At 43.4% G+C, this 14,460-nt stretch overlaps 1 protein-coding gene across 1 annotated transcript in view; it reads left to right on the top strand.

Moving 5' to 3' along the window:
- The window catches only part of LOC119386109 (methionine--tRNA ligase, mitochondrial-like), an 8,684-nt gene extending 3,725 nt beyond the window's left edge, over positions 1-4,959 (top strand). Inside the window, exons 9-10 of the mRNA XM_037653455.2 lie at positions 4,212-4,390; positions 4,908-4,959. Of these exons, the coding sequence (XP_037509383.2) occupies positions 4,212-4,390; positions 4,908-4,959 (231 nt within the window). The remainder of the gene's footprint in view (positions 1-4,211; positions 4,391-4,907) is intronic.
- The last annotated feature ends 9,501 nt before the right edge of the window (positions 4,960-14,460 follow it).

Below are 14,460 nucleotides of genomic sequence, written 5' to 3'. Positions count from 1 at the left end.
CAAGCAGTGCACAAGTGACTGCCTCCTCTGAGCAGCCTCGACTGCAAATAGTTCATCTCCAGGCCATAAAACCGTCAAACTCAGCCAAGTGTGTCCAAAGCGCATGACGAGGTGCACTGACAGCCTTGAAGGGTTCAGGACACAACTGCAGTGTTGTCGCCGCATCTGGTTCACCTTGGGGAACGTTGAGGTGTGAAGAAAGCAGGGCAGATGCCGCCATACCATTCCGACGGCCCAGCGGCGCCAAGCCATGAAAGCCGATCATAACACCGTGCACTTAGATTTTGGGTGCACGTTAAAGAAACCCAGGTGGTCGAAATTTCTGGAGCCCTCCACTACAGCGTCCCTAATAATCATATTGTGGTTTTGGGATGCAAAACCCCAACAATTATGTTGATGTCATTTAACTGCCTCTTCTGAGTGATTAGAAAAAATCGCAGCATATCCACGGGGTGAATGATGATGAGTGGGGCGAAGCTCCGGAGGGAATCATCGGTAAACCATGAAACTCTTCCGTGAAATTCGCCCAGTACATCATATAAAGAGTGTGAAACACCGTGTATATATTAAACATCAAACTTTTATTGTACTGTTGGTTTACGTAGTCCCTTCATTATCACCCGCTTTGTGATCGGTGAAATGCAGGGAAAGCGTCCGCTCCCAAGCGAAAGAGAAAGCGCGGCCAAGAGCGAGCGGCTTTTACGATCGCAGGCATCCAATGACATGCGCCATTCGCATTATGCAAGCGCCATCTGTCATCTTTAGACAGCAACTCACATGAAACGCCATCTAGTGAGCAATTCATTAAACTAGACCTGGTACATACATACACTACTACTACTACTACTACTACTACTTTACTACTACTACTATACTACTACTACTACTACTACTACTACTACTACTACTACTACTACTACTACTACTACTACTACTACTAACTACTACTACTACTACTACTACACTAATACTACTACTACTACTACTACTACTATCTATATACTACTACTACTACTACTACTACTACTACTACTACTACTACTACTACTACTACTACTACTATATACTACTACTACTACTACTATACTACTACTACTACTACTACTACTACTACTACTACTACTACTACTACTACTACTACTACTACTACTACTACTACTACTACTACTACTACACTACTACTACTACTACTATACTACTACTACTACTACTATACTACTACTACTACTACTACTACTACTACTACTACTACTACTACTACTACTACTACTACTACTACTACTACTACTACTACTACTACTACTACTACTACTACTACTACTACTACTAACTACTACTACTACTATACTACTAACTACTACTACTACTACTACTACTACTACTACTACTACTACTACTACTACTACTACTACTACTACTACTACTACTACTACTACTACTACTACTACTACTACTACTACTACTACTACTACTACTACTACTACTACTACTACTACTACTACTACTACTACTACTACTACTACTACACTACTACTACTACTACTACTACTACTACTACTACTACTACTACTACTACTACTACTACTACTACTACTACTACTACTACTACTACTACTACTACTACTACTACTACTACTACTACTACTACTACTACTACTACTACTACTACTACTACTACTACTACTACTACTACTACTACTACTACTACTATACTACTACTACTACTACTACTACTACTACTACTACTACTACTACTACTACTACTACTACTACTACTACTACTACTACTACTACTACTACTACTACTACTACTACTACTACTACTACTACTACTACTACTACTACTACTACTACTACTACTACTACTACTACAACAACAACAACAACAACAACAACAACAACAACAACAACAACAACAACAACAACAACAACAACAACAACAACAACAGAGGAGGGAACGACCCACACCCTAAGGAGCTTCGCCCCTAAAAAAATTGGCCGTGTATCTGCGTGCTTTGCTGCATATGTCGTCGAAGGACGATAGTCTTCTGCCGGCCATACTACATGAGTCCTGGTCTCATCCACGGCCACCTGTGATGCTGTTCCCAGGGCCACTGCCAGGTGGCAGCACCATATCGTCGGCAGAGGGCTCTTTTGTGCATAGTGTCGCATTTTCAGCGCAGCCTAAGAAACACTAGGGTCTTTAGAATTACATATCTATGTATTTTCTAGTAAAGGAACACACTGCCTAATGCTTACGTATTGATGTTGTGCCTCGGATATGCGTAATATTTGCTTTTTTATCGACAATGTTGACAAGTATGGACGCAGCTGCCAGTTTAAGATGGCTGGGCGTTCAGCAAGTGCTTAAACATTGGCCGGGTGGCTGAATCGTGTGACAGACAGACAGACAGACAGACCAAAATTTCTGCGTTCAAGTATCCCAAGAAAGACTGTCATCTTTAAAAGTGTCATCTTTATTAGATGTTGTCATTTGGCATCTTTACCATGTTCCAGTTTGTGGTTCATAATGTAGCATTATAACTAATTTGTGGCATCGAATATTAATGACACAGTGGATACCTGAGGCCTTCAGATATAGTGTAAAATTAGCGTAAATGAATGCTGAGTGCTACATTGAAGTTAAGGGAACATGCAGTATTTACAAGACGGGCACTGAGTTGATTGCTTTCGCACTAGTTTTGCAGCCGTGAAATACCAGTGAGCAATTGCCTACCATCTTTGCAAACAACTTAGCATCAGCAGGTCGTTCATATTTGGACTGTCTGAAATGACTAAATTTACAATTTATGCTTATTTCTTTGATGTGTGTTGCTCGTGGGATTAATCCCTTACTAGTATATGCTGTATCGTTGCTAGTGTTGTCTTCTTTTACCGATGCTGCATTAACTGATAAATCATTTCAATGCTGTACTTTTCTTTATGTGATCTGGTGCATACCGCTGTTCACGTATATATTGTGTAATGAATGTATTACAGATGTTCACTTTTTGTACTGCCCCCATTACACAATGCCTCATCTGAGGGCTGTAAGGTATTTTTAAATAAATAAATAAATAAGTAAGTAAGTAAGTAGGCATGCCAGGTAGGCATGACTCTCTGCTGAGCTGCTGGCTGATCTCCACTGGAATTTTGCACAGAGATGGAAATTTTGCATCAAGTGTAGCTTAATACCACATTTTCGGGCATTGCTTGGCCATTTAGTTGACGATAAGTGTGAAATGGTTGTTGTCCGGGGTGATGCTGCACCAACATTTTCTATTTGTTTCAATGGAACAATGGCCCAACTGTCACAGCTGCAGCAAAAACATGGTGTTCGCTGTAGCCATAGCAGATAAACAGCTGTTCCATTGTGGTGGAGTCAAGTTTCGAGTGCTGTAACTGGAGACAACACCCACTTCGCATTTATTGTTGACAAAACTGCAAAGTAATGTCAAGTTTGAAAGAAAGTCAGCCAGCTGATTACCAGGAAAAGCAATATGAACTCCTGGTACTCTTTTATTTATTGAGCACAGAGCAAGTGATAAAAAAAAAATGTTTTTTTCTGAGAGCTCGCTAGTAAGAATGCAGAATAGCGAGCAAATTTCTGAATGGGCTGTTGGACTTCAATGTCTTGCAAAGCAGGTGTATTCATTTATGGCCGACTTTTTTTTTTATTCCAAAATATTTCAGTTTTCTTACAGAAAACTAAAATGATCAAAACTAAAGGCGTTAGCATGCGCCTAACTGGGGCCCCACCTCGCCACGGTGGTCTAGTGGTTATGGCGCTCGACTGCTGACCCGAAGGTCGTGGGATCGAATCCCGGCCGCGGTGGCTGCATTTTCAATGGAGGCGAAAATGTTTGAGGCCCGTGTACTTAGATTTAGGTGCACATTAAAGAACCCCAGGTGGTCGAAATTTCCGGAGCCCTCCACTACGACGTCCCTCATAATCATGTCGTGGTTGTGGGACGTTAAACACCAGATATTATTAATTAACTGGGGCTCTGACCCTTGTACAATCTGCTCCAGCGAAGCAACATAACTAAGAAAGAACAGCATGAACAAGCGCTTAAACATGATTGTTGTGGCGAATAGTAAAATATAACATATTAGTCAGTCTGCAAGAGTAGCACAAGTAGCATAAGACTTGCTGTCCCTTGAGCTGTGTGCTCTCCAGAAATTCTTGCCAATGCTTCGTCTTTGTGCAGTCTCGCCTGGACCCAACATACCCAATGCTCATCACTGGCATCATGTCGCTGGTCCTGAGTATCCTCTCCCTGTTTCTGCCCGAAACCAAAGGCAAGCACATGCCACAGACCCTGCAAGACGGGGAGCTGTTTGGAGCAGACCAGCGTATCTTGGATTTCCCTTGCCTTGGTGACAAAGGGTCAGTCTCGCATTATTAGGTTTTCTTGGCCGTTCAGGATGTTTGATCATTTATAGCCAACTGTTGAGATTTTATGACATGCCAGTTTGATTTTCCTGGTTTAGGGACTCACTTTTCAAAAAGGAAGAAAGATAGATTCCCAATATTGTGTGTAGTTGTCTGGTAACAAGTTACATATGCACACTACCCCCCTCCTCTTTTTTTGGGGGGAATCGATCAGCACATGAAAGTTTTAGTGAAGCTGAAATTGCACCCTGAAAGGTTCATAGCATCTACAGCAAGTGCAAGTAGACTCGTTTGAAAATGTTTGATTGGGATTTAAATTATGCCTTGTCATGTTTCTGTCCTTGCCGTGGTTGTGCTGTTGCCAGTATGACTTAGCATTTGCAGCCTGCCCACTGAGCATTGGAGGCCACTTGATCTGTCGAGTTTGAGGGCACAGAAGTGTTGATATAGCAAAAGGAGTGGCAGCACGGATTGTTTAGTTTTGAGTAAGCATGCACGCTTGTTGGCACAGGTGTTCGTCGTCACTAAGGTGTCGAGTGCAAAAGTGCATGGTAATCATGTGAAACTTGATGCTGTGCATATTTGGGCTAACATCACATCCACTTTTTTAGAAAGCGAATGCTTAACCGAAATTTGTACTGCCCGAAAAACTACGAACCTTACTTGCATTGTGCAATAGTAGTATATACTTTATCTTTGTCGATGCTTTGCTCTTCGTGCGAAACAGCAACAATTTTTTTTTGTAAGCCTTCGGAGAGCTAAATGTACCATCACTCACGTGCTACCAGTTTCTTGGGAATGTGCTGTCTCTTGGCAAAAGAAAGATAATAAAGATAAGAAAGAAAGATAAGAAAGCTGCTTCAGGTTTCTTAATGTGTTACAGAAGCACATAGATCCAAGAAATGGTGCAAATATTCAGGTGGCAACCTCAATTGGCACAGTTCTTTAAAATAGCAAAGCTTTACAAGATCATTGAGCCTACACAAGGATTCGCTGGGTGCAGTTACTGGGATGCTTTTGGAGGTGCGTGTCAGAAAAGTGAAAAAAAAAAGTGCTTTCTAGATGTACAGTAAAAGCTCGTTAATTCGAATTCCACGGGAACGCCGAGCAATTTCGAATTAAACAAAATTCGAAATAATGAAAGTGAGCAAAAATGGGTGGATTTCGGGGGTGGGGGCACGAAAAATATTTATTGGCCAAAAAAGTCGGTGATGACCATCTGCTTCTTTTCTGTGAATGCCACAGCTGCGGCTCTCTGTTCCAGCGCGCGGACGCGGCGCAGGGAATCCTCTTCACCCTCTTCAAAGCTGAAGAAGAGACGCGCCACATTAAGTGCCTCCATCACCGCAGAAGCTGACGGGCGCACAGGCGCTTCGTCATCTTCGTCTTCCTCACCTTCTGGCTCTTCAGCAACAGGCTGCGCACCGGCTACTTGAGCGATAATGTCCTCATCAGTCAGGGCACCACACACCGATGCACCGGTGTCAACTTCAACATAATCGGCAAAACGTACGCCCCGAAGAGTGTCGCGCAATGCCACTGGCATGAGCTCCTCAGCCCCGTCCACGTCGACGTCACAACTATCCTGCGCACTTCCAGCTGCAAATCCACTGTGGCGGAAACAGTTTGCGATTGTGGTCGCGGTCACCTGTTCCCATGCGCGCACCAACATGTGCATGGCAGTGAGCAGCGTAATGCCGAAGTCCTTCCTGTCGCCCGCGCACAAAATCATTCTCTCCAGCATGTGACGCTTATAAAAGCACTTGATGTTCCTTATCACACCCTGGTCCATTGGCTGTAGGGCCGCAGTCGTATTTGCTGGAAGGAACACTAACTTTGTTGTTCTCAGCTCAACGTCGACTTTGTGCGCCGAACAGTTGTCGACGACAAGAAGAACGCGTCTGCCGCCCAGTTCCATTCGCCTGTCGAATTTCAGTAGCCACTTCCTGAATAGGTCACCTGTCATCCAGGCTTTCTTGTTTGCGGCGTACTCCGTCGGCAGTGACCGAATGTTTTTGAAGCACCGTGGCTTGAGTGCTTTGCCAATAACAAAAAGGGGGGACCTTTTCCGTACCGGTCATATTTGCGGCGACCAGAACAGTGACACGCTCTTTGCTGCGCTTGCCGCCGGCACAGCTGTCTCCCTTGTAGGTGATCGTCTTGTCTGGCTGCAACTTGAAAAATAACGCTGTCTCGTCAGCGCTAAACACATCCTGTGGTGAGTAGCTCTCCAAGTACTGCTGCAGGGTGTCGCTTCTCCAAGTAGCGCATGTTTCGGCGTCCACTTCCTTTGCCTCGCCGGATAACGTGCGGAATACGAGATTGTGCCGCTCCCTGAAACGATGAAACCATCCCTCGGAGGCGACAAAGTCTTCAATGTCCAAGCGCAGGGCGAAATCGGCTGCCTTGGCCATGATGATAGGGCCGCTCAATGCGATACTCTGGGCTCTCATTTCTTTAACCCAGATAATCAAAGCCGACTCCATTTCCTGGAACTTCGCTGTCCTTAGCCTTTTTCGACTGGCGCCAAAATCCTCGGCTTCATAGGCGTTTTCAATGGCCGTCCTGTTGCGTATGTAGGTTGACAACGTGCTCGGAGGTATGCCGTGCTTCCTCGCAATTTCGTATTTGTTCGAGTTCCCTTGGTCAACCTCTCGCAAAATCTCCACCTTCTCCTTGACAGTCTTCGCGCAGTAGTTTCCCCGCGGCATCTTGCAACTTCGATGCGGAATAACACGGCTTGACGGCGTGAACGAACAACGTGCTCGAGGAACAAAGTGACGCTGCCGGGTGCGGCCTAGGACTGCTAGGACTACTCCGCCGACTCCTCAGCGTCCCGCGGGTCCCGCGTATACAAGTGGCGCCAGGCGCTGAGATAGCGGGAGGGCTATGGAAAAAAAAAAAATTGCTCCCTGGATTTTGGAGGCCATACTTTGCTCGCCCTTTGCTCGGAGGCCACTTGAAGCTCGAAAAAACCGGTCGTGCCACTTATCGTTCGGCCGTAAAAGCTTCCACTAGTGTTTGACGATGATGACGCTCGGCGGCGCGCGCTTCGAATTATCCGTAGAGGCGGCAATTTCTGTTCGAATTAACGAATCGTTTTACACATGGTCTCCTATGCACTGCGGACCGGACTGCGGCGACCATTTCGAATTATCCAAAATTTCGAATTAATGAGGTGTGAATTAACGAGCTTTCACTGTATCGGGGTTTGTTTTAATAGTCTAGTGTATGTAGAAGGCTCCATTGAGTAATAATGTCCTTTATTATTTTCTTTCTTTGCAGCGAGCCGACAAATTGTGATTCACCCAGGGCTTCTGCTGCAGCGAGCTGCTAGGCATTGACAGTCTGCAGTTTTCCTCTACGAGTGCTTCGCACGATCAGCATTGGACTGGGTCATTTGCAGGTTTAGTATTGTCGTTGTTGTGAGGGAGACACTCAAAGGTCAGGAAATGTAACTTATTTCATAATTTTCGTGAAATTCATGGTTATTTCATATTATTAGTTACGTTCACAATTGAACTACGAGCTAGCAAGGAATGCCTGGGAATTTTTTTTTTTATGTTTAGGGACAGTCGCAGATTTTCTACCCGGTAAGATGGCGGATGGTGCGTAAGTACACCTGTAATATTTTTCTCTGACTTGTATCATTACAGTCAACAGTTTTACAGGGTGTGCTATTCACAATAGAGTTTCAGGCCTGCATTCAGCCTGAAACTAGATTTTTATCTCCTGCTGGTATATGTGACCATATCGTTCTGTTGTTTTACTGGCCGCAACCACACATTGCGTTGTAATACGTCTTTCACAGAGCCCACGCCCAATTCTTGGATGTATAACTTCTTGCACTACAAGATGTGATTTAGTGAACAGAACTGGTATAAATATGCTGCTCTGTGCAAGGTTAGCCCAAAGTACAGAAAAACATATAGGCGTACAGTGTAGAAAGTTGCTTGGAATTCATTGTTTTGCTGAAGAAGCCCAATGTTTGGTTTATTGGAAAAGTGACGAAAGCCTTATTAGCTTTGTAGGAACGAAAGTGCCTTGTGAAAGAGCTTTTTTTTACCAACTGCAAAGTGGTTGTAATCACCGATGTCATAGACAAATGACTTGTAGTTACTAAGTAAACATATAGCCAACGAGCTTTCGTTATAATATTTTCGTTTTCGCTTTAAAAAAGACATACTTGTAGGTGACACGTGGTGAAAGTGCGTTTGCAACTTCTATACTGTTAAAGATGTGCACTTATGACAATCCTGTAGGGTGGTGCGTGCTTTGTCACAGCGTAGTCAACTAAGAGATGGGAGCCTTTAATTTGTGCATCTTTCTTCGTAATGGCAAGTTGCAATTTGTAGGACGTAATCTTTTATGCTAACTTATTGATCATGCATTTTCATAATGTCGGTCTTGTGCTTTATACGAAAAGGCCCACACTGTAGCACGAGTGACCGAAAGTGTGCGCTGATTTTTGGTGGTCTTGTCTGTCATTTCTAATAAGAGAAAAGTTGGAATATAATCTAGGAAACCTCGCCGTAACTTATCTATCGAAGTCATGTCCAGTTGCCACAATCCGTTGACAATGTATCAATGCCACTTTGAGTGAAGGGGCAAGTAGGTAGTAACATCACCTGTGCAACTCACCCTCATGCATTCACATTTACTGCTTGAGACCATATAATATCTATTTTTGTTTTTCATGCGCACTGACTGTGCGCATAATAGTGAGTGTATAGCATGCAACATGTGGGGATTATGGGTCAGGTTTAGCAGTGATAGTTGCAATGTCATCAATGCACTAAGTTATTTACATCTGCTAACCATCTCTTCAATTTTCATCCTGATGCGATGCAACATCAAGAAAGTTGATATACTGAAGCTCTATACTGATCCTGTGTTTTTTCTCTAGTTCGTGTGACTTGGTTTTCAAATATATATATATATATAAGGAAAAGGGTACTAGACATCCACTGTCACACCTTTTCGCCTCATTAGCTCATAAATGCTAGAGTGAAAGTAGCTTTCTGCAGGACAAGTCTGCAGCTGCACGACCCGACACAGGCAGCGTCCTCCTGCGAAATCACCAACAGAAGGTGCACGCAACTATTCTCGCAGTCTCGTTCTAGACTTGGAGAAAGGATGAATGCAAACCTCTCTGCAGCCGTACCCCTCATTGCCAATTATTTGCAGTGCAGCGAAAACTTAGGATTGTGTTACACTAGCAAAGTTACGTTAGCTTGGGTTACACTAGCCACATTAGCTTAGGATTGTGTTTCATAATTGCAGGTTTTGGAAAATTCACAAAAAAACATTTTGATCATTGCTTCAAGAGTAAGCAATATCTCCTTCCAGGCTAGTTATTTCTAAGACGGCTCATTTTCTATTGCTCAAATTCTGTAGCAAGCTTAAATCCCCGTGGCCCTGAATCTTTTCCGTGACCAACCTGCTCCCCTCTCCCAACTTTTGCATAGTGTGTTGTTAGGCTCTGGATAGTCTGGTCAGTTTAGCTCTTTCTGAGAGGCAGTCAAGTTCTTTCATAGCATATCCTGCGTATTTCACATGTTCTGAAATGTGAATGTTGTAGTTAAATGGTCGCTGGCCATTTGTCTTGTAAAAGTGCCTGTAACGTTTTAAGTGCAAACCAGCACAATATTTATGACTATACGCTCCAAATGGTTTGCGTTATTCGCATGTAGGCAGTGACCTGTAGCCTACAAATGTTAGTTGTGTTAACTGAGGACAAACATGAAGTGGTTATGAAACCGCTGGGGTTACTTTCGCATTGCACACTGTTTTAGTAGCAAATTCTTTAGTAGGGTCTCTTGCAGTAATCACCGAATTGTGGGCACATTTTTTGTTCTTGAAAATCAACCAACTTCAGGAGAGATCAATGCATTAGCAACATTTCTATTTCTTATTTGCGTAGGACATGAGAATGCCAACAGGCTGTTGGGGAAAAGACACGTCAAGGCTCTGAAATGCAAGGTTATGGTGATACTAGTGCCTTTTGCTGTGTCAAAACACCTGCTTTAAACAGTGCGAGTGCGGTATATGGCATGTTAGTGGTCACACTGTACATTTGTGCATGTGAGCCATCTGTGCATGTAAACTGCATTTAAGTTACAAACCTTGGGGAAAAAGGATAGTCAAAACAGCCTTCTGCATCTGGCTGCTCAAAGCAAAGCTACACGTACTATGGTTTGTCTTAATTACATCTTTGCAGCTGCTCACCGTTTAAAAGCAGCATGGCTTTTCAGTAATGCATGGTTGAATTTTGTAGAAGGTTTCGGAACAAGAATTCTTCCTTTTTTTTTCTTTTGCAGGAGTATTGAAACACACTCTTGCAGAGCTTACTAACACAAACACATTCAACAGTTTTGGTTTAGGAAGAAAAATGAGCTTGTTATGTGAGAAGCTGAGTGTTTATAGTGACTTCAAGATTTTGGTGAGCGAGTGAACCTTTCAATGTTTAGGCAGCTGGTATACACTCCTAAATTTGCTGTGATCACAATAATTTCATTTCTGCATAAGCTATTACTTTCATTAGTGCAAGCTATTACTAATGGCAGTTAATAAGCTACTGATTGTGTTAATGTGACAATGCCCATTGTATTGTTGCGACATGCCGAATTCTGAACTTAATATGAGTAGGCTATATCCACAAACTAAATGAAATCCTTCTAGGAAGAAAGAATGAAGGAACCATAGCTGGAAGGACGTGGTACATTCTCGTAATTAATTCTCACCAGGTTCAAATCCCAGTCATCTGTGCTTTAAGTTCAGAATCGTTATGTAGTACATCGGATACACTGAGTGTTATAGAGTGAACCAGTAAAAGCAAGCACTTTCTTGAATCTCCTTATAGTCATCGGTCATAGATCTGTGTTATCTGTTGGTGTTGTGGATGTCATTCATTGCCAGTGAAGTGAAAAAAGATGCCTCACCTGGCATATGTGTTCTTGGTTCAGCTAGAACAAGTGCGATTTTCAGTATCTCAGGACGCATTTCAGCATTGGCATTATGCAATGCGAGAAGTGCTATGTGGTATTGTTATCCACATACATATCCAAAGAAACGAAGGTCATCACCATTAGAAGTGAACAAAGTACTACAACGAAGAGCCTGCCATGTTTGTTTCCATATAAAATTTTCTATACATGATCTCTGGCTTAGTTCTTGTTTTCAGCGTACACAGTGGAATCTCGTTGATATGATTCTGCATAATACGTTTTTTGGCCTAATAAGTTTTTTTTTGCTCCTGGTCAACGTTACTAATGCCCAACTTTTCTGGTTAATAAGATTTTTGAATAATACGTTTTATTTTTCGGTTCCCGTGAAAAACGTATCAACGAGGTTCCACAGTATGTATTTGTGTAACCTTGTATGTGACTGTGAAGTTTTCAGTGACCTGCTAGTATTCGTTTTTACACTGCATGCTGCTATAGTGACAAGTTCTCAAGCAAACCCTTTTAATGTAATAATAAATTCCTTTGCAACTTTTCACCAGTGTCAGATACTTTGGCATTGTTACATGTTTTGTAATTGGAAGTAAAACGATGGAAAGATTCCTTGTATACGGCCTTTTTTCTCCTGTGTCAATTTCTCTTTCTTCCTCACTACGTTTGTTTATAACCTAGAGAAACTTGATGCCAGCCCCAACACTACAGAAACACAGCAGCATTTGGTACTCTTCACTGGACAGTTGTACAATATCTCAGTGAATACTAAGGCGAGAGAACAGACTGGTATGTCCTTATTAGGAGCATTGTGGTTGATAAAGCGTTTTATCATTCTTCAAAATGGCAGTTCACAAATCCACAGCAAGACTACAAGCGATGTTGTACTGGAGGTCCGGAATTAGGTTTGACCATGCAGAGTTCTTTAACTTGCCCATGAAAACTTAGTGCATAAGTATTCTTGCAGTTTGCTTCTATTTCGATACAACTGCTATGGATGGGAATTATGAAGTCCATGAGCTTGTGCTGTGCAGAAGAATACCACAGCCGGCTAGCTGCTGCGGTGAGTACTTCTGCGGTCAAAAGTTGCGTAGACACTACCAAACAGGATGTTGTAGGCAGAACTGCAACTCCTTTTTGTGCATAATTTTGCCTACAAGCAAGCTAGGTTGTTGTCAAGCTTTCACAACAAACAGGTTCCCAGGGTATTCTGGAGTACCTGTGAGACATCTGTGGCTGCAATTTTAAGTGCGAAGCATTTCTTAGCGAACCTTGGGCACTTTGGCCGTTTCTCTCTACGTATCTATCTATCTATCCGCCTACGTCTGGGTGCTCTCCTGGTCGTCTCCTTAACTTGTAATATACCAAAATTGGCATAGCAGGGGTTCAGTGTATGACAAACGCGATTCACTGGTCATGACATGAATAATGCAAAATACCTGTTCGTACGTCATGAAACCCTTTCTCTCAGTCACGTGTGGCACATACCCGCATACCTGAGTTCAAGTTATGCGGGTATGTGCCACAGGTGATACAGTGTCTCAAGGAACACAGTAACGGCGAACTCACACATTGACACACAAGGAAAGTGATAATAATTGTTGGGGTTTGATGTCCCAAAACCGCGATTTCATTGAGAGACGCCATAACGAAGGGCTCCGGGAATTTTGACCATCAGGCATTCTTTAACGTGCACAGAGATTGCACAGTACACGGGCATCTAGCATTTTGCCCCCATCGATATGCGACCGCCGCGGCCGGGATCGAACCCGCGACCTTCGGGTCAGCAGCCGAGCACCGCAACTGCTAGACCACCGCGGCGGACGCAAGGAAAGTGAGGGAGAAGACAAAACACCCCTGGAAGACGCTCAGCTACCATCCACTCGTCCACATGGTCCGCAACGTGGACCACGTGGATTATAATAAAACCGGGGTCAATGTTTCCCTATAATAAATCTGCCGATAGAACCAGGCCTCTCATCATTACCGGTGACTTCAACATTGACTTATCAAGACCCAAAAACGCCTGGTCCCTGTACTGCGTGAAAGACGGCTTGGATGTCAGGGCATCAAAAGACCTCGCTACCACGTCCAGTACAGGAGGCATCATAGATCATTTCATCGTAAGAGGCATCCAGGATTTCCACCATCTGCACTATACCTCGCACTTCACTACACTTACACCCCTTGTAGCTGCGATCACGAACAGATCCGATAACAAGTCCGGTCCAGCTGCTGGTGCTCACTGATCACGGTGATGATGACCTCGTTAAAGAACTGTCAAGAAGCCCTTCTACAGGTTCGTGAAACGTGCGTGCGTTCTCCGTCATAACGGACAAGTATAGAAGCATATCAACTGTAACGCAACTGTAACAACTCCAACTGTGACTGTATACATATACGTGCAGTGCGCCTGCGCATGCCACTCGGCTTTCCTGGAACTTTCCTGAATGAAGATTAGTTGTGAGTAACGCCTGTCCTGTGCATTTGCGTTCCTTCTTTGCCCTGTTCGGATTCGCGCTATCCAGTATTGAAGAATATAAGCACTACATATCAGCTTGCCGCGTCTGGTGCTGGTAACACCCATGTTGCTGTTGGTGTCGTTACGCAATTGTAAACAACTGGTTACGTAATACATGTAGCGTTCCTTCTAGGAACTAATACATAAAAAACATGGCTTCGAGCAGACGGGTGTCGTCCGCCATTTTATTCAAAACACCCGTTCGCCATTTTATTCAAAACTTCTTTCTCCTTCACTTCTACTGCTATTCCACTTCATCTTCTTCCGTGCGCTTATTGCAGACCACTTCAATACATATGCGACTTTTCAACATATGAGTGTGCGTATACCACTTCTACATTTCTCTACCGTCATTCCGTAACGTTTCGCTCAATGTCAAAAAGTACGCCACAGTCACCATCCCGTGCATGCTTCGCATACCATCGATTACCACGGTATGTGGGATCTGCCAAATTTTTTTACTTGAAGCCTCAGTGTTCCTCTTTCTCCCAGGACAGTTACCAGCAAAAAGGGAGGGAAACAAATGGGGACAAGCGGTGATGTCATACCCACTTTTCAAAAAATATGTGCAGCATTCTGACCTCACCTAC

Source organism: Rhipicephalus sanguineus, chromosome 3 (assembly GCF_013339695.2).
Source record: "Rhipicephalus sanguineus isolate Rsan-2018 chromosome 3, BIME_Rsan_1.4, whole genome shotgun sequence".
In the NCBI taxonomy this organism is placed as follows: Eukaryota; Metazoa; Arthropoda; class Arachnida; order Ixodida; family Ixodidae; genus Rhipicephalus; species Rhipicephalus sanguineus.
Note: the sequence above shows the minus strand (reverse complement) of the source record. Positions and strands in the feature narration are given on the sequence as shown.